At 47.3% G+C, this 25,506-nt stretch overlaps 3 protein-coding genes across 5 annotated transcripts; 2 read left to right on the top strand and 1 right to left on the bottom strand.

Annotated features, from left to right (window-relative positions):
• Window positions 1-165: 165 nt before the first annotated feature.
• Window positions 166-1,846, top strand: LOC118503872 (putative tRNA pseudouridine synthase Pus10). Its single transcript, XM_036037614.1, has 2 exons — window positions 166-388; window positions 458-1,846. The coding sequence occupies exons 1-2, from the start codon at window positions 266-268 to the stop codon at window positions 1,826-1,828; spliced, it is 1,494 nt and encodes a 497-aa protein (XP_035893507.1). The 5' UTR covers window positions 166-265; the 3' UTR covers window positions 1,829-1,846.
• A 127-nt stretch (window positions 1,847-1,973) lies between these two features.
• On the bottom strand, window positions 1,974-8,285 carry LOC118503871. Of its 3 annotated transcripts, none has more exons than XM_036037611.1 (6): window positions 5,680-8,285; window positions 4,309-5,574; window positions 4,035-4,233; window positions 3,491-3,915; window positions 2,410-3,416; window positions 1,974-2,285 (listed from the first exon to the last, which is right to left on the bottom strand). In XM_036037611.1, exons 1-5 carry the CDS (start codon window positions 5,905-5,907, stop codon window positions 3,318-3,320), a joined length of 2,217 nt encoding a protein of 738 aa, XP_035893504.1. In that variant the 5' UTR covers window positions 5,908-8,285; the 3' UTR covers window positions 1,974-2,285; window positions 2,410-3,317. The 3 variants fall into 3 exon arrangements, with proteins under 3 accessions (XP_035893504.1, XP_035893505.1, XP_035893506.1); XM_036037612.1 differs by having other exon boundaries at window positions 5,684-8,285; XM_036037613.1 differs by having other exon boundaries at window positions 4,309-5,592; window positions 5,680-5,686.
• A 5,221-nt stretch (window positions 8,286-13,506) lies between these two features.
• LOC118503870 (homeobox protein vnd-like) lies at window positions 13,507-24,221 on the top strand. Its single transcript, XM_036037610.1, has 3 exons — window positions 13,507-14,412; window positions 19,158-19,843; window positions 22,997-24,221. The coding sequence occupies exons 1-3, from the start codon at window positions 14,291-14,293 to the stop codon at window positions 23,821-23,823; spliced, it is 1,635 nt and encodes a 544-aa protein (XP_035893503.1). The 5' UTR covers window positions 13,507-14,290; the 3' UTR covers window positions 23,824-24,221.
• Window positions 24,222-25,506: the final 1,285 nt, after the last annotated feature.

Here is a 25,506-nt window from a genome sequence, read left to right as displayed (position 1 = left end):
TTTAAATACCACTTTACCATTATTAAATCTATTTATCATATTACAGATACTATAAATTCTAATTATACCTTTTCTATATCATTTCAGGGTATTAATGCATGGAAGATTTCACCGGCAACGACACCTTGCTATACATACCTTGGCATTGTTTACATTCAGCGTGCGTGACGTTTCAATGTTGTTTCGATTCAGAATATAGAAAGTGTGCGCGCGTTCGAAAGCCGGCAAATTTTATCTTTTTACGTGCTCACGCAAAATCACAGCTATGGCACAGCAACAAGAAATTTACAATTATCTTCGTTCGGTAGACTGTTGTAAAGTGTGCTGTTTACGGTTCCTGAAAGGCGCGAAGGAAGACTTTATCGATATTGATGCAACGCTGCTGAAGGTTTGCATACATAGATAATGCTAGCATTAAAAGTTCTTTTCTAAAACCTGATTCTTTTTCTCATTACAGCGTGGTTTGGAACCTAAAAATGACCATCAGAAAGCGAAAAAGCTAAAAGAAAACGTTTGCATCGCTTGTCTGGGGCTGTTCGATCTGGACCGCATTGCCACTCTAGCCCGCGAAGTGAAAGAGCACGGCGGCTACCAGCAATATCAGTGTGAGGCAGGATTTCTTACCTCTATTTCACTGCCGATTGTGCTTCACCTGCGGCAGCTAGCCCTGTGGCTCGATGTGTTGGATCGCTTTCCACAGGCATTTTCTGCCTCAAACGCACCCGACATCGCGGTGAAAGATGCGCTGAAAATGATCATTATACACCAGCTCGAAACAACGCTCGGCAAACCATTTTCCGTCGACGGTGTAATGATAAACGTTCCGTACAGCTACGCCAACGAGCAGGAAGAGCTGAATGTACTAGAGTTGGTTAGTCCGGGAGTGTTTGCGAGCCGGAAAACCAACAAACACACCAAAAAGGAGTTTATCTCAAGGAATGCGTTTGAGAAACACTTCACACCGGATGTGATCAACAAGGATCGGTTCCGGAAACACTACTCGGTGCCACCGGTTTCCACGGAGGAGGTTGGCTTGGTACGGGGGGAGCTTACGTTTACCGGGCCAACCATTTTTCTTGCCGGCCGGTACAACAAATTTTCCCGCGAGCTTAGCCAAACGCCGTGGATGATCGACGGAAAGCGGAAGATGGAGGGTAGTGTGCAGGAAACGATTGCTGCCAGCATTGCACCGCACTTTGGCGTTGCCGAGGAACAGTTGATCTTTTCCTCCAGCGGACGGGAAGACGTCGATGTGCGCTGTCTCGGCGAAGGGCGACCGTTCGTGCTGGAGATTATCGATGCGAAAACGGACCAGCTGCCGGAGGAAGTTGCGATCCGGATGGAGCAACAGGTAGGCACTTCTCAAACGGTTGCCATAAGAGATGTGCAGCTGGTGAAGCGGGAAGATCTGGTGCACATACGAGGTAGCGAAGAGGACAAGCGTAAGTTTTACCGCGCTCTGTGCGTGACGACGAATGAGCCCGTGACGGAGGAAATGATCCGGAAGCTGCGCATAGACGAACCGTTCGTGATGCAGCAGGTAACGCCGTTGAGGGTGCTGCATCGGAGAACGCTTCTGGCCCGGCCTAGGACGGTGTACAGCGTGCGAGCGTACGCTTGCCGGGACAATCCGTATGCGATGGTGGTTGACATTGTTTCGCAGGCCGGCACGTACATCAAGGAGCTGGTGCACAGTGATTTCGGACGCACGGGGCCAAGCTTTCGCAGCATCATTGGGACAGCGATCGATATACATGCGCTGGATGTGATGGCAATCGATTTGGATTGGCCCAAGAAGCTAAGACGACCGGAGGAAGGAGATCATTAAACGAAGGTGGACGGAAAATGTGCACAGTTTTATATGATTCTGTAGGTGAATAGTTGAACACGAAAGAAAAGGATCAACCTGCCAATCTATCATCTGGCGCTTTACACTCTACTTGTCTTAAGTCAGACTATATCCAGCATAGCGACTTCTAAGGACTTCATGGTTTTGTAGTCATTCTCGCTCCTAACCGTAGATGCATGCCGAATATTGTCGATGTCATCCGCGAAGCTAAGTAATTTTTAAGTCCGAGAGAAACTCGTGGAATTCTGTGCTGTGTGATGTCGACGCCGATGCTTAATGATTCCTTGTAGAGCACTGCACTGAATTGGCTCCAACAACATGTTTGATACTTCCATCTTGCACTGCATTCGGTCCATTGTGGTCCTTAACTCACCTTACTGCCTCAACCTCAACTGTAGGTCTCATTTCAGACAAGTTTGGTAGCAACCGATGAAATCTGTAGTAAGGATCGCGAGAACAGAACAGAGAGTTTTTGGAGAAGAAATCCTGTAGGCAGCATTCAAAACCGTGAAGGGCTTAAAGTCCTTTAGTAATTGTTTGCTGTCGGAAGCCTTGCTTACCAGAAATTGAAGAAAACCTCCGAGAAGCTCATCGATGCCAGTTGATTTGTTGCATCCATTTCTTGGTAGCCTTTCGTCCAGCGTTCCTTGATAGCCCCGATGTCTTCGTCTAGCAGCTGTTCTAATGTAGCTCTGTTCTGCTACTGTGGCTTTGTTGCTGGTCCAGCATCTCTTGTATGTGATCGATCCAGACTGTCAAAACTACGTTTCTTTACCTTTAAAAGTTGTGTATAGTTCACCACATTCTGCCAGGTTTAGTGCGGGAGCATTCAAGCACTCGTGAAGATCCTCTCTGATTGTTCTAGACGATGAAGGCTTTGGATGTACATCATCCAACCATTTCCCCCTTTAGTTATTAATGGGTTGTTCCAGCAAAGCCCAGTGGTTGTTGAAGGACATTACCGGGACACTAAAGAGCTAACAATATTAGTGAATACGAAATGGTATCTTAAAAGACTTTAAATTGTTAATAGCGCGCCTCTAACTCAGCGCTTTACCTTAAACTTAGTGGTTTAAGGGAATTAACTTGCTTTTTAATCACACTCACTGGCTTCAGTATCGACAACCACACCAATCTTGTCCCAAATAAGGCCAACAGCCTCCACCATATGCACAAACACACCTAAGGGCAGCATCGGCTATGATACTCTACACTTTAGCGTGATTAATTAAGAGTCCTTTGAGCGGGTTAAGCGTTGATCCTTTCGGGACACAGCCTGCAGGCGAACCCGGAAACCCGGCATCAGTCCTAAACAATCAGATCTCGCTGGGTGCGGTTAGAAGTTAAGCTAGTCCCTTTACCCAGAAGGCACGTCCCTGACACTTGTTTCCCCGCTGCCCTTTGTTTAATCGATTGGGCAAACACAACTGGCGCGAAAATCCTCCGTAAGCCCAAACAACCCTTTCGCTTAATGGTATTTAATGATTTGCAAGACTTGGCAGAGGCTTTCGGACGGTCGAGCCCACCGGACCCGTCTTTCCAGCGATTCAAAATCCACCATTTCGAGCTGCAAAAAAGGGAAAGGACACAAAAGTAGAGCGATAGAAATTAGATTTCCCAAAGCAGAAAGGACTTGCGAACCTCGTCACAAGGGTCCTGCTCGCGGTCAAGCGTATTGATGAAGCGTTCCGAGAACGCCACTATTCCGCACCACGTGCGGAAGTCTATGTGCAGCTCGTTGAATGGATCGTAGTTCAGCTCCAACAGCTCCCGAATGGCCGCTATCCGTTCCGGTGTTCCGTGAAAACCGAGTGCTTCGTGGAGCGCCTTATCGAAACAGTCCATCGGAATGTAGCGCGTCACGTCCGCCAACAGATTCCGCGTGCTATCTACCTCGATCGGTCCCGTTTCCGTTTCGGGCAGTGAGTCACTGTCAATGCTTTCCAGCACACCGGACGCTTTCGGTTCCTCTCGGGGTAGATTGCGCGCGAAGATCCGATGGTAGAGCTGCTTCCGGTCATCGCTCAGCACAACGTAATCGTGGAGATACTCGATCGGGGTCATACCTGCAAGCAGAAACAATTTAGCTAAGTTAGCAGGGGGATTCCATGGAACAAGGCCTCATTTGGTTGGAAAATCTGCTTGAGGAATGAGGGAAAGCAAGATTCCCATCACGATACAATACGGGTTAGTTTGCGGGTATCAATTGGCAGCTCAAACCGGGCCGAAGATCTGGAGTACTTCCGGGGTAGATCAATCCACTTCTCGTAGTCAACGTCACTGAGCTGCTTCGCCGACCGTTGCAGCGTTCGGACGGCTTCGGTTTGAAAGTTAAGCTTGTCCATCGTCGCCGTCCGGAAGGCTTCCCGAATTGCGCGTCCTTTCTGCAAAGCGCAAGCAAAGTTCCTATTAGTTGTCTAATGGACGCCTTCCTCCTCCGGCTGATCGATTCCACTGACATAACGCTCGAAGATCATCTCCACGATGTCAATGTTCAGACCGCGGCGTAGCAACCCCAGCGACTCATCGTCCAGAAAGCAATCCTCCTCGGCGGGCTGCCCCACCCCATCCTGAGTGCCACCCGCACCGAAACCGGCCGGAGGTGTGAGGTCCTGCGCCAGGCAGAGCAGATTCTTCCCCGTCGGCACCAGCGACGGACGGGCGGAGTAGTTCGGCGAGTCCGGGTCAATTTTAGCGATCTGCGTTTCCGGATCCTGGTTCGGCACGAAGCTGATCGTTTGCGTGAGCTGCTTGGACTTTTTGCGCCGCTTACCGCGCCGCCTCGGTGGGTCCTCCTCCCCATCGTCCATCGCGTTGATACAGGTCATCGGTTGGGGCGGCGCTCGGCCACCAGAGCCGGGCTCGGTATCGGATTCCCCACGCAGCAGCTTCATCTCGTCCGCGCCGCCGACTCCCGCACTCCGTCCGGTATCGTCCGCGACGGCCGACTGGGCTGCGGCCCCACCTGCTCCCCCACCAACGCCCGTTGGTCCGGTCGCTCCCCGTTCGCCGGTACCGCCGTACCCGAGCGCGAGGCCGCCTCCGCCACCACCACCACCACCACCGCCGTCGTGCAGCTGGCTCGGGCTCAGCTCGGAAGACGCGTTCCAGTAGAGCGTCTCCTGGCTGTGGCTGCGGCGCAGGTCCAGTATCAGCTGCTTGCGCTCCTGCCCGTTGGCGGTCTGCGGTTCCGGCGTGACGCACCGGCGCGCCAGATGCGAACCGCCCACACTGACACGCGTTCGTCCGCTGGCCACCGTCGGTGTCGGCGTCAGCGGTCTCGAATCCGTGTCCGTGTAGCGGCGAAAAAACTCCTCCGGCACGTGGTCCGGCAGTTCGGTGCCGTCGCCCGGCCGCGCCTTGCCGTCCGCATCGACCAACGTCGCACCGGCACGATCCATCAGGGCCGCTGTGGCCGTGCCCGCCGGTCCACCACCACCACCACCACCACCATGCCCGTGCAAATTAGCCACCTTGGCCTCCGTGATCCAGGCGTCCTTTGCCAGACGGACCACATTTTTCACCTCCTGGGCCGCCGGATGATTGCACAGCACCGAGCAGCCTTTCGAGTAGGGGTTGTACAAACCGCCGAAGGGTCGCAGCGCCAACGGGACCTGGCGCGTGATGGCACACGGTGCCAGCACGGCCGGATCGAACTCTTTCTTCGGGCGCACGATCCGCTTCCGGGGGGAAGCGATCAGCCCCGTCTTCGTGGTAATGTTCATCTGCAAAAAATTAAAGGGCTGTTTAGTGGGATACAATTGGGGATGAAAAACGCGTGTGTGATTGAATGTATTTCCTTTTGAACAAGCGAAAAATGCGTTGTTTACCTTCACCAATTCCAGTCGCCATTGGCTACCGAGCACGCGTTGCCATTGGAGATGAACTGTGGGATTGACGCGCACTCTATGTGGGCTGAATTGTAAATGGTTACGTGTAAACAAAATTTTATTTGCCATTTTTATATCGTTACAAAAGATTAACGATTTAAAATCAAACCATTTCTCACCCTTTAGTGCGGCCAGTGTAAACAATGACAAATGTATTTTATTGCTCATTTAATAGGCACCGATTCGTTTGTTCATAACATTTAATTACATTCAGCTCGAAGAAAGAGAGAGCGAGGGAGCAATCAATCTAAATCTGGACGGCGCTGTTGATGGGACCACCAGAACCGCACAAAATGGGACAGATTCAGCGCATAAAAACGGGTAATAATAGCTTAAAGATGATGAATCGCTGCTCCTTCGAGCAGGAACACCCGGGGCGGAAGGAAGAAAGCGTTCCAAGACCCAAGGCTCCGGGAATCAATCAAAAACGGATAATCCAATCCTGGTGGACCCGGCGGTGCGGTAGTACTACGCTAAATCACGATTAACCCTCCGAAAGAGAGAGAGAGAGAGAGAGAGAGAGAGAGAGAGAGAGAGAGCGATGGCGCGAAGAATATGGTTTTGGATGGTGGGCGTTTTAAAATTGCCCATAAAAACTGATGAGGATTTTTTGTTGGTTGCTATAATATTATCCTTTTAGGGAACAACTTCATTCAGTACACTTTCACTTTTCACCCCCTGGGCAGGGCAAAAAAAAAGGACGATCCATTTTTTCACCCCTGTCTTTTTCCGGTTCCGCACACCGCCTTCTTCGGTGGTTTAATTTTGAGCGCAATTAATCTTCATTATGTCTCCGCCGGCTGAGAAATCTCGTCCGCGTCAACAGTGCGCCCAGTGTGCGGGAAGCGCCCTCTGCACGCAGTAGTAGCTGCCAGGAACCGAATCAAAACTCAAACGTCATCGCTGGCCGTAAGCCTAGAGCTAACGAAAAAAAAAAGGGTAGTTTCAGGGATATTATGTGTGGTTTATAAGAATTCTAACGCAAGTACATTTTGCCCTTAAATTAATTTACATTTACTCCCTTTTGATGAAGATAGGGATAGAGGGCAAGAGAGCAAACTTTAAGCCGTTTTGCTGCTATTTGCTAAAGAGGAGCTAAGTCTGCCGGGAAGGTGTAAACAATGTGCCGGAAATCAATTTTCATAGGATTACAATTTGCTGGCACGGGACCGTGTTTGGCTTCTTTCCCCCTCCCCATGCTAGCAGGACGACATTCGGTGCTGGTTGACACATGCATACTTGTAGGAGTTAATGGTCGGCACACTCAGCGGGAGCACGGTACCGTGTCGCTAAATTGCTATCGAAACACAATAAACAGCGTATCGGTGTAAGAACAAGCCGATAAGATAAGGCGAAGGGGAGATTTGTAATCCTACCCCAGGCAGCAACACTGGGCTAATAAAGTTAACTATCCACGCGGTGCATCCGGTAGCCATGGCGACGCTAACTGACAGCACGGGCCTGTCAGATGTTAGTCGTACACACTGTTGGTGTTTGGTTTGGGGTTTAAACGTTGGGGGAAGTTTCTGTTTATCTTACGGCCATTTAACGATTCGTCTCGGATCATCAATCGAGATGAAGATTGGGATTGAACTAAGGAGATTTTGGAATTTGTTCGAGAAGTGTAATAACTATTAGCTATTTAAATTTGCTCTCTAGTTCGTATGATGATTTCTAGAAGATAACAGTCATTTGTTTCTACTGGAATCAAAATCTCCAAATTGTAAAGCTTATTTAAGTGTGTGAAAGAAATGTACCTATTGAGCATTACACGCCCGATTTTAGCTGACAAAACTAACCTTCCACAAATGCCAATCAAACCCAAACTTTAACACACAATACACAGCCGCAAACACACACCATGGCCGGTTATTATCCCACCGTCGGAAGATCATTTCTCTCCCGGGAGCACAAGAAACCCCCCCTTGTATTCCGTCACATGTTTTCCCTGTTGTAATTGCCGGCGCAACAATAAACGGCCGATCACCGGCAAGATATTTCTGGCCGAGAACTGAGACCTTACAACCATTTCGGCCCGGTAAAGGGAGATCCCTCCTCCGACACCTTTCGGTCGCTTTTGTTTGTCCAGCTTTGCTCGGTTGCGCGACTTTGACGGCCCTGGGTCACACGTTGGTTTGATGCTTTCCCTTGTCCCTGGTGGGATATGGTGGGGTTTGTAGAAATGCGCAACAATAGTCAACAGAAGCCGAGCCCAATTTGTCAGCCCGTACTGAATGATTGCGAAAAGCAAGGGACAACGCGGGAAGTTGTCGTTTATCTTGTAAAGGAAGAAGTTGAACAACGCCTCTAGATTTGGCTGTAGTTTGTTGTAACGGTTAAGGGAGGTTATTAAGAGACAAGTAAGAAGAGCAGTATAAAACATAAATAAAGAGAAGAAATTGTCACTTTGTTTAAGAAAATGCTATATCATTAAATAAAACAACGAAAAAATAAAAATAAATTCCAAGAAAATTGCAAAAAATAAGAGTTACAAAAAGTTATAAAAAATAAAACGAGATGAAAATAAACTTGTGGAAGGATAAACAGAATAACAGATAAACGGTAAGAATTCAAACAATAAAATATCATAAATAGCAATACTTAACATATATATGTAGAAATATGGAAGTAAGTTTAAAAAGAGGTATCAGAGCAGAAAAGAAGAAGGCAAACTTACTATAAAACAAAAAATTTAAAAATTGAACAAAAATCGTTTTTTTGTTGAAAATAAAACAAGATAAATTATCAAAACCAATATCAAAAAGATTAATGTAAAATAAAGAAACAAAATATGAAATTATTTTCAAAGAAGCAAACTCAAAAACCAAAAGGAGAAATATTTTAAAAAATTAAAAAGTTATAAAAATAACAATAAAAATTTATAGAATAAATTTTTATGGAGAAATTAAAGATTTTATTATATAAATTAAATAGAAATAATATTTAATAAGAAAAAATTAATTAAATGTGAAAAATAAGAAATTAGAAGAAGTTACGAAAGTAATAAAAATCCCGTAAAATAAAGAAAAAAAAATGGAAAGTGATCTTAATAAATCAAAACCAAATAAAATAAATCAACATAAAACAAAACAAAAAAATACCCCGATGTGTTAAATGTACTGTAACACCGTCAGAGTCGTTTACGATTTCGCGTCAATATCCAACGAACCGTGGTCACGTGCAAAGGCACTCAACGAAATTGAATCGGATCGATGACCAACAAATACCCGCCCGCAGGCCAATATCACTTGCAAAAGGGTTATCCCTGTCCGTCTCCTGTTTTTGTTTGTCCCCTCCCGTTCCTGAGCGGGTATTTCCCTTCGAATTTCGTAGAACACAGTGGTCCAGCGTTTTGGTTGGATTACTCTAGGGTTCAACTTCCTGATGCCTCCTAGCAGCATGTCCACACGACGTGGTTAATTTATTCGGGTTGTTCTAATTCACTGATCCGAAAAAGTATCTATAACGGATCTATAGCTGGAAAAAAATTCATCGGCAATAGGAATCCGTTAAAATCACGCAAAAGAAAATGCCCGTCGGCTTTGCAGGGGAAAGATTCGGTCGCGTGGAAATTCCAAAAAACAAGCATCACCTTCATGTTTGTACAGGTTGGCCCGAAAGCCATTGAACTCGGGTAGTTCTCGTGTTTCAGCACCAGTTCTAGGCACAACCATTTCTTGCCTCCTTCTGTGTCTCCGCTTTCGGACGACGATCTTTGCGTGTTGCTGCAGTACGATTCGATCGACAGATCGACTGACGACAAGCTGTCTGGCTCGTCCAGACATCTCTCGGAACCGTCTCGTTCGCAACCGTCCTTCCGACCGATCCTTTTGCCCCGCAGATCCTACACTCATTATGCAGTAAAGGTGTAAAAATCCTTCGCATTAACGAGAGGCACCTGGAAAAGGATCGCAGACCCACGATCTGCAGCCTCCTTTTGTGCCGAGGTCATCACGGATAGCTGAAACTTAAGAAGTTTATGCTTTGTTTACTTTCGCTCATTAACAAGCCCTGGTTGCGTTGCCTTGCCTTCTCGAAAGCCGGTACTTTCCCGCGTTACCCCTTTTTTTTTTTTTGTTTGGCAGATCGGTTAAGGTATATACTGGTGGTACTTAGGCGTTAGGGGGTTCCGATGCGGATAAACAACGCGTTTGGCAGCGTTGGTCCGGGTAGTTTTGTGTGTGCGGACGTGTGTAAGTGGCGTCCCGTACTGATTACCCACCGCCGAGGCACCGGGATTAGTGGGGAAATTTTTGGAACCGAACGATCGAACCGATCAAAAAGATCAGCCATGGAAATTCCGATCGAAAGCTGGAGCACGACCTTTCGAGCTTTTCGAGAGAGATGCCTTAGAGGAAGTTACCGATATAGGACGCTGTACTTCCAACAAATCATTATTCTTGTCCAAAAAAGGTTTTTGTTTACCAACAGGACATTCGGTTTCCATTTTTTTACGTGTGTGTGTGTAAAGGTTTATTGTGTTAATTTCCTATACCAAAAACAGAGAGATCCCAACGCAAGCTGTCCAAACTTTGGTGAAAGCAAAGGATATCTTGCAGACTCCAAAATGACTTCCACCAAATCGGTCACGCGGCACAGAACGTTTAATGTGTTCCCCTTCATTCCCATCATGACCCGATAAATGATCATTTCCTTTCTAATAATCGATCGATTCGAACGCTTCCTTCGTAACACCCGCCTAGGCAGTAGCCGCTGAAACGCTCTTCGCTACTCCGTCGTTGCCTAGCAACGTCGGTCACGGCCGATGTGATTTGAGGCTCCTTGCTCGTGTGTACCAGAATCCCTCAAAGAAGCACCTTTTATGCTACCCATTTCTAATGTGCTTCCTTCCGGTACGGCTTCAAATCCGAAGCTTTCCTACCGACAACGACGACGGCCACCATTGTCCGTACCCAAAAAGTCCATTGGAATGTTCAATCCATTCCATCCCATTGGATCACCGGGTGGACGCTGTGCATGGTGCAATAAATAAAAAAAATCCGGAACCTCCTCAATGGAAACGATGCAACGAACCTCTCGGTGCAATGAAGTTCCTGCTGCGTTCCGTTTTTTGCCCACTAGCCTTTGTTAGAACCAGACAAGAACACCGCCTTCGTTCAGTGGAGTTCGGAACTCTTTTGCTCTCTTCCTGCTTTCCAAATTGTTAAGAAGGCTCACACAATGTTGTCCTCTCTTTATGGTTCCGGTCTATCCAGCTAGTTTTTTTTTTCGTTCTTCTGTCCAGTTGTCGTTTATTGTTACCTTCTTACATGCGTGAGATGCAACCGGATCTGTTCGGATGATGTAATTGATGAGACACACACCCGAAACCGGACATAAAGGTTTCTCTTCCTACGGAATTCTTCCGAAAAGGGAGGATACAATGCAGCGACTTTGAAGATTTTTTTGTTTTGTTTTGTTCGGAAGTCATCCCGTGAAAGTTCGTCCCCGAGCCAGGGGACGTCGACTTCTTTGCGGTACCCAAAAAGCAATGACAAGGTAAAGACACTCGGATTGACCTTTGAGGCGTTACCGGTAAGCCACAGTCAGTGTGGACGATCGGTGACGGAAGACTGGCGAAACCTATCGCAGAGTCATTCGGTAGGGCGTAAAATTGCTGATCACCGGGTGCAATCAATTACCCTCAGCTACCGATGCAACAGATGCAGTTGCTCAGGAGGGACAGTCGTCTTCTGGCGACACCTTTTTCGCATGAAAGGCAAGAGACCCTCGGTTTGAAGATGCGCTGGATGCGAAAAACAAGAATATCTCCTTAAATCAACTTACAGATATCTTCAGGACAAACAAAAACGGGACGCACCCAGAGAAAGAGGCGTGCAAGATTAGTAATAAATATTGCCTGGAACGCATCACAAGCTGTATTTGAAGTTCCTGATATATTATCCTTACTTTACAACTCCCGAAGGTTCTCAACGGCCACCGAGGGTCCTTCCAATTGACATAGCTTAAGCAAACAGTTTACCTTCAAAAGAGTGGCCTCACTATCTGCGTACATTAATCGACAAACCTCGCGTGTATGTCACAATCGTACCCTTTCATTCGAAAGCTCCACTTCATCAAAGTGACCCCAACGCACGGCACAATAGCGGGGAACCTGCCAGCTCAACCCCAAACCATCAATTATCTCTTATCGATAGAGTGGAGCATGGATTGATGAGCCGTTCTGTGTCCTTAGCCGATCGGACTGCAACACCGGAATGGATTTCTTCATTATCTCTAACAACTCCACGCCGAACACGCTCCATCATGTCAGCCCAACGATTGCGATGGCTGCGAGTCCGAGTCCTATCATTGTTATGTCCCGCCCGTGATTGTCCTGTTGTCTCATTAGCTTGTCCGTCGTTTATCAATTTTACTTCCACTCTAATAGCCCCCCCTTTGCTTAGTGAACTCGGCCGCCGAGAATAGAGTTGGTTGTACATATATTTACTCCATGACACAAGTTTACCGCAAGAGACACGTAAATAACGAAATAACGCCATTATACACCGGCGTCCATCTCGCCAACAACGCCATTATCGATCCCTCGGGGAGCGTTGTATTGCCGGGAAGGATGGTCGGTGGTTAAGTAAACGCAATATACTAACTATTGTTTGCTCCCTCTCTGTGGAGCTCCGGTATCGATCGATGACAATGACACGACTTTTATAGGTCCCTTATAAAAGAGCTACAATATACAATGGCAGCCCCAGCGTACCTCCCCTTTCAGTTTCAGATGTTTCAGGACATGCAATCCATGCCGAACAAAAGGGAGACGCTTAATTGAGTTTCAGTATAGTGATTTTTCCCTGCGTGATCCTGTACGTCCTCCACTGTGGCATGGCATGCTTAATCTAAAGTACTTTAATGCCAAAAATGGCTTCTCGAGGGGTTTGAAGTACAAGGAGACTGGGATAGAAGGGTGGCCGCCATATACGTTTTTTTCTCTCCAACGATATAATACTTAACACGGTGCACATTGTTGTACGCTCGGCAACGTCATTTTGCTCCCAAAGTTGGCAACTTCAGAGCAAAAACTCTGCTCATGTACTCTGCTGGAGTTTTCCTTTGGAGTAGGCCATGCGTGCTGTTGGACGGGGTTACTCGAATGCATAAAATAGAGTAACCGACGCACACACACACACACGCACACATTCATGAGGTCCTGTTTTCTTTTCTTTTTTATACCCAGAGTGGTCCCGTGTCGAGTGGTCGCACGCTTCTCGCCGCTCAGTACTCTCAGGGTTCGAGGGCTCCAAGCGAAGAGGACTTTTAAGGGATGATGATCCTTGAAACCGTCCTTACCGTCCGAAACCCTTGGCGACGCATGCGAGTGGAGCAGAACGCGCATTGCACCGTGAGGCGAGAGTGAGAGAGCGTGAGAGCGTGAGAGCGTGATGGCGTGATACAAAATGGCTTCACCATCGAGCTCGCGTAGCCACGCCCTACCGTCACGAGCAGCGTACTCGAAACGAGAGAACCGAAAAGGAAAACAAAAACACACACACATACTCACAGGATCTCCTCTCATCCTTTGGCGTTTGTTTAGAGATTTTCCATTTTTACGCGCTGAGTGGTGAGGGCTCTCAGCGTGGCGGTGTGCTTGAAAAGCGGATGCGCGCTCTCGGGTCCCGATTGAAGTGCCGTGTATGGCTGTGTGTGTCTCTGTGTGGCACAAAAGGACTTAATGTGTCGCCTGGACGGTTTTTTCCCTCCTCGCCGAAGTTTTCTTCTCGGCTAGGGCCAATGCAGACGCTCAGAATTTGGGCGAGCGAGACAGAGCGGTGTGGTGCGCACACGCACACCCGCAGCACGAAAGAGAGCTAGCACAAGGGCTCCGTTTTTCCATTGTCGTGCCGTCCCTTTGGTGCCCTGTTTTGCTGGATTTCGAGTGCCCGTGCAACGACGACGACGACGAGTGGGCACTTACCTTCTCAAGTGAAAACATAATTTAGTTACAGTCAAGCACAGCTTCAGCCACGGACGGACGTCAATGCTCTGCGCACGGTTCGGTTGTTTTTCGTATGTGAATGTGTGCGCGTTAATGTTTTGCGGTGGACATCTTGCTGAATTGGGGCGGTTTTCCTTTCCTATCCCCACGAGCGTTTTCTGTGGGTGCAAAAGTTGTGAAGAGTGTGTGCTTTGAAATTTTGAATCACAATTAATGGTTGGAACGATTCGACTTGCCAAGTGTTTGCCAACCGATGCAGTGAAAAAGTGTTGAAAATACATTTCACCCGTGTTTTTGTAAGCAAAATAACGAGAGAGAGAAAAGAAAAACCCCCAGTTTCCAAGTGACAACAGTTACCAACCAGCGTTCAAAGTGGCCACCGATAAGAACGAACCCGTGGCAAACGCCACCGGTGGACGATCGAGTCGTTCGCCCTCGTCTAGCGGAACGGTGGACCCACAGTCATCGCCCCAGTCACCCCCGGTCCGATCTGCGCCGAACACGGTCGGGAACGGTTCGGTAGCGGGAGCAGCACCCGCCAGTCCCAGTGACGCGGCATCCAGCCCAACTCAAACCGTACTGCCGGAAGGACCCACGGTTATGGCGGGTCCGACGGCAACGGCACCGGTCCTGACCTGGTCGCCATTGCTTTTTCCGCCGTGGAATACGGCACTGCTGCCAGCAGCGTTCTATCCCGTTGCAGCACTACGATCACTGCCTGGGTATGTAGGAAAATGATTTTATTTACTTACTTAAGGGGATTTACTTACTTTATATCTAGTTGGAACACCCTAAGAATGAAGCGCCAATTTGATGTACAGTGCCTAGCATAGCTATACGAACGGATTTCTTTAGATTAAACAAAGTCTTAAAAAATCTTTAAAAAACTTCATTCATTGGATCATACTGACTATTCGACACGCAATTTACTTATTCATTTTGAAAGGTTGTACATGTAGCAAAGAAGTAAATCAAAATAAGAATTTAAAGAATGTGATTAAAACAAATATTAAACATCAAATTAAAAAAAAATCGATTGCCGATCAAAAACCTGGGCCAAAGACGTTTAAAAAATTTAAACAATTTATTACCTTTTTTAAAGGTCGTTTTAAGCAAGGTATAAGTTTTGGAATGATTTTTGCAATTGATTAAGTGTGCCTTAAAATAATTTCGTTTTATCTTTATTTTCCAATTTAAATCCCAAAAAAATAAGAGTTTGTAAAGTTGTGTTAAGCACTGTATTGACTAACCAATTATTTTAACGCTCAACTTTAAATTAAAGTTGTTAAAGTGATAAATTAACATTAAAATTTGAAGGAAACCCGTCTCATCATGCATCATATCATAATCCTCACAATCTCTATAAACTTCCTTAAGTGATGCCTATTGCATACTTAAAGGCGCTAGTAGTATTCGACTGAGTAAATTTTTATGTGAGTTAGGTACTCGTTGTTAGTGCCATTTTCTCTTCTTTTTATGCACATCAGAACTGGTCTAGACGAATTTCCTTGTGAAATTTGAAAGCATAATATTATAATTTAATTTAGTATATAGCGCAAACAGTCATGAGTGGGGACATTAATTCTCCGATACAAAAGAAGCACCTTTTTCTCTCTCTTCGTTCAAGCATTTATCGCTTCAAAAGGAAGTTTAAGCAAGCTCGGCTTAGGCTTTCCTTCCACCACAATTCCTTTACTTTTTTAATCCACTTTTCGATCGAAAAAAAAGAGACCCAATTAAAACCCCATAAATCGTACCCATCGTCCGAGCTGGCAACGCTAAACGGTTCCGTAAATGGGCCGATCCGACGATCCGTTCCGTCGCTGACCGGAAGTATCGTAAACATCGTTAATGGGCATTACCAGAAGGCATCCTTCCTGCCGCGCATCAAGCTGGTATTTCGATGCCGTGGATGACAAACACCCAGTCGCTGTATAATCGCATTATTTACTGCATCCGCCGATTACCGATCGGATGCAATCGAACTGTGTCCTCGTGTCCGTACATCCGGTCGGTCACCGGTGGTGGCTTCGGCTTGTCTTTTTTTTTTACGAGCGAGCTCACGTGAGTGCCACTTCTGGGCGACCGAAGGCCATTTTTCCTTTCCGGTACACAGTAGGAGGTCCTGGAATCGATACCGGGATAAAAAAGAAAGGGAAGGTTTGTGCCTATGGGGTTGTACTTTTTTAACGTGTGGAGATGCAACTTTGTTTGCCTTTTGAAATATCGATTGCAGATGGAGTTTTCCAGATGGAACATATTTTTCTAGAACGGAAGCAGGATATTGTCGCTATAAATTTGGATTAAAAAGTTAACTGAAAGCACTTCTCTTCATTTTTTTTTTTTTGTTAATAAATTCATCAATCAACATGAAGTTTTGAACTGCACATTTAACAAAAATATTTCATTATAGCTACGAGCTAGGATCACGTTTGTCACTTTGACTTCTGCACGCTCTTCTACTTTCCCATTTTCTCAATAAAACAACCGGAAAGCATTTGGTTTTCCTCTTTTCTCACCTTTCAAAATTAGCATAATCAGCTTTCGGGGCGGATTTTCACGCTTGTCCTCCGGATTGATCCGGATGATTTTCGACACAACCACTGCCTACTTGGATGCTGGGTTTCTTTCGCCTCTTCTCAAAAGCTCTCAATTTCAAACGATCCCGAATCGGAACGAAGCCTGCTTCGTTTCTCCGTTGCGGTAGAAAACCGATCGGTACGGAGGAGCATCACATCCGGCTGTTGGGCTCACCTTCTCGAGGGTTATGAGATCAGTGACGCTTGGAATAATAATATTTTGCTCCTTAGCCTTCTTAAACTGTTGTTTTAGTGTTATTTTACATGTGAGCTTTCAACCTTGAGGCGTTGAGCGTGAGTCGGTGTGTGTGCGTGTGTGCGTGTTTTTTTGTCTCTCGCCTCAATATTCTCACCCTAGAGCGAGGATCAGGAAAAGGTCGGCCGAAGGAAGGATCGGAATTTCCCAAAATCCTATCGCAAAACAGACGCACTTGTGCGTGTACTCCCAGCGTGGCGGACATCGCTTTTCTTCGAGTGAATGTAATGCCATCCATACCATCACCTGTCAGCTGATGGCTTCACCTGACCTGACCGATCAAAACGAAGGATAATTTATGCCGGGACGTCTCCCATAATCATTATAAATGCAAATTAGCCAGCCAGTCTCGATCGGATCGGAGCTCGTATTTTTAGTAGAGTGCATGACACCCGCACCCGGACAGCAAAAAAAGGACACATGGTACGGTTGGCAGAAGTGGAAGGGAACGGAAAGTGACGATCGGCTGAGTTTACTATCGGAAATTCCGACACTTTACGTGGCCATCGTTACGAGGGATCGCTATTGTTGCGGATCACGTTTTGATCCTGTGCGGTGGAGAGGTTTTGTGCCGAAGGGGCAGGGCAGGTGACGGTGATGCGGAATGCTGTACCGCAAAAGGCAACCTGCAACTCCTGGCAACTAGAAACTGCCGAACCAAAGTGCGAGCGAGAGAGAGAGAGAGAGAAGAACAGAAGTTTGGAAAATTTACATAAATTTAGTTTTGCCTTAAAATGTAGCTTCTTGCAAACAGTTGGAAGGTCCAAAGCCGGTATCCGTCGTCGGGAGGACGAACAGAGATGCAGCATGTACCGATGCCTCGAAAAACTCGATGGAAAACACGTTCTCCGTCCCACTCGTTACCCGTGCAATCCGCACGGGTGGGGGGAACTCCGGAAATGCCGGAATTTCCCACCAAAAATTCGGGCTGTAAAACTTTACCAGCAGTTGGGTGAAGCAATGCGGCCTAGATAAATTGAATGAAACAGTGCCACTCGAGCCTTCGGGGGGTGTGGGGTAGCGAAAGAGACCTCCCTCAACAGGGGTTGGTGCTCGAGAGAGGTAACCAGAGCTAACCGGCGCTGTCCAAGCGGGTTGTGATCTTAAGGATGAAGAAAAACTAACAGTGTTTTACTGGGTGACGCAGGCTGGGTACTCCGAGGGCGAAGAATCTGATCTGCTGGCGAGTGTTTGATTGCCAGAAGTTATGTATATTCTTTTTTTTTAAAGAGAGACCTGAAAAATTGCTCTGTTTTAGAAGTCTTGGCGGTGCTGTTGATTTTGGGAAAATCCCGCAGAAACACCGCACCACAAGGACTTCTTCTGAAGAGGTACTCCAGCAATACGCGGGTACGCTTTAGGTAGTCCCGGACTCTACCTACAATTAAGATTGTTTTAATTATTTGCTACTTGCTATACATATAAGCACATTTTGGTCTGTATCTCTTTCTAATTGCTCGCTATATAAGTGCCCTGATCAATGTCAGATATACAAGGTTGAAATTGATCTTCATTCTTCCAGTTGATGTGGCCCATTTTTTGATAATTCCTAATAAATTTACGACACCCAATCCTCGTCTATAAATCATTGAATGAGTTCCAAATTAAACTCATCATTCCCAAACGATTCTCAACCCTACCCAGCCAACCGAGCCAACCATACCTCAGAAGCCCTGAAAGGCTGTCATGACAACCATTGTCAACGCGGGGATAAAGCTTAAATTAAAATCCAATCAAGCTACCGGTCGCCTCCGGGGGTGGGGGAATCGTACCCCCGGGACGATTATCAAAGCGAACACGAGCATTACGCCCACCTCGAAAGAAAGGGAAAGACGGCAGAGAATAGGCCACCTTTCATGTTGCCCTATCCGCCATCTTTTATCACGTAATCAGGCTTTCGCCGGTGGGCATTGAGTTCCTGTTTTTTTTGTTCTCCGTTTTAAGGTGTCCGTTCCTGTTCCAACTGGATCACCTCATCGAAGGAACGGACGATGGAAGAATACACCCGAGCGACCGTCCGAGATTGGGTCAGAGATTATGTTGTCCGCGCTGACTACGCCACAAAAAGCACCCCGAAGATTGAAAGAATCGTAGGAAAAGAATGAAAACCTATCACATTAAGATGGTGGTAGCAAAGGGGCTTTTTGACAACGGTTAATAAATCATAATTCCGTTTTTTTGGATGCTACCTCCTCCCTAAGCTCCATGCCGTTAAAGCGTCTTGGGGAGGTGCCTTAAGAGGAGGGATTTTATGATTTCTCGGCAAAAAAGGGGGAAAACCTTAATTTTGATGAGCTGCGTCGTGTTTGGTGGTGATCTGATTATAAAAGTACGACGATCGATAGACGCGCATTGCGATCAGCTAACCCTTCCCTTTTCCTTTGGTGTGATCAGATTAATCGAAAGTGATGAAATTAGGGATTCTTTGGGTGCGCGTTTATTGATTGACAGGGTTTGATTGGAGTCCCGCCAGGGAAAAAAAGGAAATTGAATTTCTACTCTTAATCCACGCACTGTGTGAAGTACAATGGGACCTTTAGCCTGACGTGGGCTGTAATAGTTTTACGCTCACTTTTAATACCCCCCCTACCCCCTGATTTTCATTACGTATCTATCTCTTTTTGTTCTATAGATTTCTGGACAGCATGAAACTCCCCCAATCGCAGCGAACCACCAGTACCGGGGCTGGCTTTCGTATCTGTAACCTGCTCGAGCTGGACAACGACAAGAAGCAGCATGCGAAGAAGCGGAAAAGCTCCAGCCCGATAGATGACCCCGTTACGCTTCACCGTTCCCGGGACCGGGATGCTGACGAGGCGGACGATGAAGATGATTCCGGGGCCGTGGATGCGAGCTGTCCGCCGGATGGATCGCTCACGAGGCGCAGCGGGACAATGACACTTTCCCAGGAGGACACTAGCAGCAATCCCGATCTGCACGGTTGCAGTGTTATTAACAGTGACGATGATAGTAGTAGACCGGAGGCCCGCACCGACGCTAGGGGTACGAGTCGTGGAGATCGCACAAGTCCTTCGGCGGCGAGTGGTGATGAAGGGGGAAAGCCTACGTTTGGACTACGAACCACTAGCCTGGCGGAAGATTTGCATGCCCGGTTTGGGTATTCAGCGCTGCATCCTGGCACGCATCTTCCACATCTACCTACGCACCCGCACCATCCCAATCATCACAGCCATCATCCTCATCAGCATCATCCGACGCATCTGCATCATCCGCACCATACGCTGGCAGGCACACCGCCGAGTCACGCACTGTTCGGTGGACGATCCTGGCCGTACGATAGCTGCAATACATTGAATGGTAAGTGTTGCCGGTGGGTTTAGCGTTAGAAGTATTTTTGGGGAATTTATGAAGAAAAACATGAGGACCTTCATACGTCTCGGTAGGCCACGCCGTTGTTACGAACTGCCATAGTTACGGAGCATCATGGCATTCTTGGTTAAGTGTAGAAAGCTCGATAGACAAAACAAAATCAGTAGTTGCGTGCTCTGAGCTCGTCTATCTCAGTCTGGCAATCTGGCAATCCTGGGACATCATTACTTGGTCCTCAGAAAGTTGTAGAAATTACAATCAAAGAACTAGAGGTTCTCTGGCTGATTGAAATTCGTGTCCATTTTGAATGATCAAACCGAAGCCATTTTGCCTTAAAAAATCTGTCTTAATCTGGATATAGAATATCTAAACATCTAGGGCGAGAGTCCTCACATGCAATCCTGCGAACTTGCCCCTGACTACATTCCATAGAAAAACAAACAGTTTTTCTGCTTAAATCTCCTTCTCCAGTTCATCCTCATTTTGCTATTGAACTCCATTAGCAAAGATTCCATATCAAAAAACATTCTCGATCGTGGATTAACCTACGAAACAACAGATTGATTGGTCTGTAAAGTAATTATTGATGTAGTCCCTTGTCGTACGTGTGACTTGCCACACTACGACACGGGCTCAATGAATGGGCCAGCAGCTGGTTTTTAGCTGACCAGCTGGACTCTTCCACCGAACGTTGCTGGGAGAGAACGGCCAGCGAGGGCACATGCCACAAGTAACCGTGAGGACAAAAGTGCTGGGAAACAATTAGCCCACAACAGCGCACCAAACACACACACACACAGACACAATCGATTCGTAATCGTTCACCGAGCGTTACATCAAACGAGCCCATCATCGTTCGGTTCGGTGATTTACAACTTCCGGCAGCATTCGGGCAGTATTCGGGCAGATACAATATCAATTAGAAATCAATCACCGTTCAACGCACAAAGCGAAGATACCGAGAAGACAATCGGTTGACTACACCACACGTTACATAACCACCAACCCTCCGCAGCCGTACTCCGCGATTGGACCGTCCAGGGATCCGGAACTGTGTCAAGCGAAACGAAAGCGCTCGTTCGTCCCTTCGCGCACCCAACGGCACAACCATCCATTTTGTGCCCGACCGAAAAATGGGAAATGACAGTTAAATTGAGGTGTGAGGACGTCCGTTTGCTGGCCCATTATTCGCTAGTTTTGGGCCTACCCCGTGTGACACCCCGTACCGGATATTGAGATAAATGGGACGACGAGCAGGGAAAGGGAATGGGGGAAAAAACGTAATTCACCACAACGAGGAGGGAATTTTCAGCCGAGCAGCTGCCGCTCGTACCTTCCACGGTGGTGTTGTGTTCTACAAAAAAAGGCTTGAAAACAACAAATCTGAGCTAAAGCCACGGTGTTAACATAACGTTTTTTTTTGCCTCCTTTTTTCGGGAAATCACCCCTCTATCGAGGGGATGTATTTCGTGCTACACAATACGGCAATACGTTGGTGCAGCTCATTGGGAAACAGTTGCCGAGAGGTTGGCAAAACAGTATTATTCAAACCGTTGGAACAATTTCCAAACCGTTCAAGGGCTGGCAGGCGCACTCACTTTCGCGTGAGCTTCAGTTCGAGTAAGGACCAAAAGCCTTTACCGGAGTGGTTTGTTTGTTTAGGGATAGGGACACAGGATTGATCGACACGAAGCAACAAAAAAAAATCTCCACTACTACTTGACAAAGGACGTGTGTGAAGGTGAGCCTTATACTCACGGAAGGCAGCCATTTTGGATGCAAATACACCCAGAAAATCCTAGACCCCTGTATGAACCCTTTTCAAGAGGAGTATTTGTGTCATTCGCTCTCTCTATTTCTCTCTCTTTCTCTCTTTCGATTGCATTGAACAGGATTGGTTTCGAGTTGGCATTACTTGAAGCATCTTTCTACTTTGGAGATTTATGAAGGGGTCGTTAAATGATGTTACACTGACAAATTGCTGCCGTGGAACTTCGTATACCGGTTTTGATTATCATTTTATGGATTTACATTTTTGATGTTTTCCCTGCCCCCCAAAAGAAAGGGGTTTCAATTTCGTCGTTTAATGATTGTTTCGTCAATTTGTGAAATTCGTTCTGCTTGATTTTGTGTGTCTCGTGGTGTAACGTGCACGGAAGATATTTAAATAGAATTAGGAGTGCTATATCCCTTTTACAATTCTACTACGGATCAAGAAACTGCTCGAGAGGTGCTCAAGAACACACTCACCGCTTACCTTTGGGACCCACGCTCAAGAGTATCCTTTTTCCAGGATACTCACGGCCACTCAACAACTACCACTCATCTGCAAGAGCGGAGAGAGAAACGGCAACAAACAAGCGAGAGCAAGAGAGCGGCTAGAATGAAAAGCAGGCGGAGTAGAAAAAGGGCGTGATCTTCGGCTTTAGAAAGGTTTTCCCCGGGTTTTTTCCTGAATGCTTCACGCATACTCACTTCGGAAGGGGGGTTACATTTGTATGATAGTGGCCAAGAGCATTAACTGGCCGGGGATGATGAAAAAGTGTTTCCGGATGTGATCAATTTATTTGCTGAAAGATTTTGTTTTTTCCCCCAAGTTCGCTCCCGTGGCACGTAAAGAGTTAAAGAGCGTCGGGAAAATTGTTGAAAGGAGAGAAGGCGAGTGTAATGCCACTTCCGCGCCAGTACATTAATAATAAACTCGAATGTCATTTATCAACACAATCATCCCACCGGGCCTTTTTGTTTGGTTAGCAAAGGTACCGAAACCTATAGTCTGCCGGCCGATAGGCCAACACACAAGCCGTACAAAGCAAGGGACACGCCACAGAAACAGTGGAGTGAGAAAGTGCTGGTCATAAATTATCTCCCAGCGATTCACCGAGGTCGCTGTAAGCAATTTCCATTTCCGGTGTCTGTTTCCCATTGTTCCGCATGCAGCTTTTAATCGGCTTTATCGAGGTCACCGGGACAGTGTCTACCGGTGGCGTGCTGTGCGTGTTGCACACCTTGCAGGCGCACAGCATGACAGCGCACAGACAGTTGATGCAAATGGCACATCCGGAAAAGCAAAACACTCACACACAGCTAGAGGAAGTAACACACGCACTAATTGACCGTATTCTTTGTCGTTTCTTGCAGCATGCCATCAGCAAGCGGCCCAGCAAGCCCACCAACGGTTGTTCGCACAGCAGGTCAGCCCAGCGGACAGTACCTCGCCGGTACACTCGGAACGCTCGTACATCGGAAGTACCGGGCTGGCGACACTAGCGGCGGCCGGTGTAACACCCGGCGACCTTTCGCTCGGTGGCCACCTGGGTGCGGGACGGGCCGGGTCCGGGATGCGCACACCCAGCCCATCCGACTCGGAACGGGGAGATCCGCACCACCACCTGCACGGTGACACACACACCGAAAATTCAGACGACGTTGACATCGAGGAAGGCTGTGACGATGAGATCGACATGATCGACGATACGGACGACGGCAGTATGCCGACGGAGCGGGGCCACCAATCGAACGGGATGGGCCACAAGAAGCGCAAACGGCGTGTCCTGTTCTCCAAGGCGCAAACGTACGAGCTGGAGCGTCGGTTTCGCCAGCAGCGCTACCTGTCCGCACCGGAACGGGAACATCTGGCGTCGCTTATACGCCTCACACCGACGCAGGTGAAGATATGGTTCCAAAACCATCGGTACAAAACGAAACGGGCCGCACACGAGAAGGGTGCGCTCGACCATCACGGTGGCCATGGGGGTGGGAACGGTGCGGGCGGACTACCGTCGCCGAGGAGAGTCGCGGTGCCGGTGCTGGTGCGCGACGGGAAACCGTGCCTCGGTGGTAGCAAACAACCACACGATCTCCTGACGGCGGTTCCCGGAGCAGCCCATCTACAGCTACCGCCCGGGTTCCAGCATGCCAGCCTGCTCCATCATGCGGCGGCCGCTGCCGGACGTTGGTGGTCGTAGACGTGAATGTACAAAACAGATGGCCATCTTTCCGTTCAGAAGGTGGTGCGAGACACAGCGAAGGAAGGATAGCTGAACAAACAGTCACTTGGTATGGGGGGGGGGGGGGGGGGCGGTGTGTAGATGTGTTCGATGTGTTTAGTAGCGCAATATGTGTAAAAATAAGCAAAATGCGGACTTACAGGCGAAACTGAGCTCCTCTTGTGCGAGCGCTTTCCGGAGTCCTCGTAGGCGAACGTTGCTCCCATGTCTAGCATAGGTAGTCCGAACAAGAGATTATTGTATTTAAATACGGTTATAGTTAATTTATGTAAATCTTAGTTTCCCACCACAAAAAAAAACTCCGACAAAGAAGAAATGAAAAAAAGCCAACACGTAAATAAAATAATTATCCTGAAGAAAAAAAAACATACTTTCTTTAAGTTGTTCCTCCCAAAAAACGGTCTCCAATAGCACAAGAGGCACTTGTCAAACTCTTCTGCAATAGACAACCGACACCGTCTCCAAGGGCAACCGTTCTACAAATGCATTGTTTGCTTTGATTTATGTTCGTTCCCCAATCGTAAGTGATTCGCTTCGCAAAACAGCGCGCAACAAACGGTTTTGAAGTTTGAGCCGGAAATCAATAGGATTTTCGATCGGAAACGAGAAGGACAAAGTCCTTCCGCTCGTTCCGGCCCAAGCGCTGTGCAGGCACAATGATGACGTGTGTAGTTTTCCTTTGCCCTCCCGTTTCTTTAACTTCTAATAAAAGATATAAAAAAAGGTCAACCGATAGAACACAGCGACAAAAAAAAGGCAACGGCAACACAATGGCGGACCTTTTCTGGACCAAACGGAACGGACCGGAAACGGAACACTAGCCCGTTTGTCCCACTGGATTTGTTTGCGTTGTTCCCGAGCCGAAAGGTCGTCCTTGGGAATGGGGTGGGTGATGGCTCGATTGAATAGAAGTGTCCCGTAAAGTCAAAAAGTCGATCGAACCGGATAACGTTGTGGATTAAAATTATGAGAGTTCGGCACTGGCATCCACTGTTAAAATTCAACTGAGAACATTTATTTTTATTTTTCTAAAGCTAGACACGCTTATATCCTTCAGAAAGGGACCTCTCCTACGGACAATAACACAGCAGGATATAACTCTTACTCACCTGATTCTCTTATGCCCCTACCAAGGTGTTCCTTCCATCTCGCAAAGGTCCTCGATTTCAAATTCTCCTTTACTGCGTGTGTCAACGTTCCGAAAGCTGTCATAAAGCAGGTCAATAGGCCGATTGCACTTGAGACTTGTGGAACAAAAATTCTTCAAGTGCATCACTGTGTTTCACAGGTTCCAAACGTCCGGAAGATGCACACACACACACACACAAACCGATCAATCATTCCGCCAATGGGATCAGGTCCTGTTTTGAGGAATAAATGTGGAAAAATATTAGTACTCTGTTAAAGCTATTGCCGGTTAGTGTTGTATAAAGTACTTGCTTCGTCATGGCACATGGCTTTCCGTTTCCGTCCGCCATTCACACTGATTAGCCGAGACGGTGAATTGTTGGTCATCTTTGCCGAGATTGCTATCGTTTCTCGCAGTGATGTCCATCGGGCCGGACACTTTTCACACGATGACCTTGCGCTTCCGGAAGCGTGTGCTGCTTCATAATCCCGTTCTCCTTTTGGGTGTTCTGT

The sequence above is a fragment of the Anopheles stephensi genome, chromosome 2 (genome assembly GCF_013141755.1).
Source record: "Anopheles stephensi strain Indian chromosome 2, UCI_ANSTEP_V1.0, whole genome shotgun sequence".
In the NCBI taxonomy this organism is placed as follows: Eukaryota; Metazoa; Arthropoda; class Insecta; order Diptera; family Culicidae; genus Anopheles; species Anopheles stephensi.
The sequence above is the reverse complement of the archived record's forward strand: the minus strand, read 5'-3'. Positions and strand labels throughout refer to the sequence as shown.

Coding starts and splice junctions, on each gene's coding strand:
- LOC118503872 (XM_036037614.1), top strand. CDS start 266: ATGGCACAGCAACAAGAAATTTACAATTATCTTCGTTCGGTAGACTGT. Junction 389..457: donor TTGATGCAACGCTGCTGAAG/GTTTGCATACAT, acceptor TTCTCATTACAG/CGTGGTTTGGAACCTAAAAA.
- LOC118503871 (XM_036037611.1), bottom strand. CDS start 5,907: ATGAGCAATAAAATACATTTGTCATTGTTTACACTGGCCGCACTAAAG. Junction 5,575..5,679: donor GGCGACTGGAATTGGTGAAG/GTAAACAACGCA, acceptor AATTTTTTGCAG/ATGAACATTACCACGAAGAC. Junction 3,417..3,490: donor AGCAGGACCCTTGTGACGAG/GTTCGCAAGTCC, acceptor CCTTTTTTGCAG/CTCGAAATGGTGGATTTTGA.
- LOC118503870 (XM_036037610.1), top strand. CDS start 14,291: ATGGCGGGTCCGACGGCAACGGCACCGGTCCTGACCTGGTCGCCATTG. Junction 14,413..19,157: donor GCACTACGATCACTGCCTGG/GTATGTAGGAAA, acceptor TTTGTTCTATAG/ATTTCTGGACAGCATGAAAC. Junction 19,844..22,996: donor TAGCTGCAATACATTGAATG/GTAAGTGTTGCC, acceptor CGTTTCTTGCAG/CATGCCATCAGCAAGCGGCC.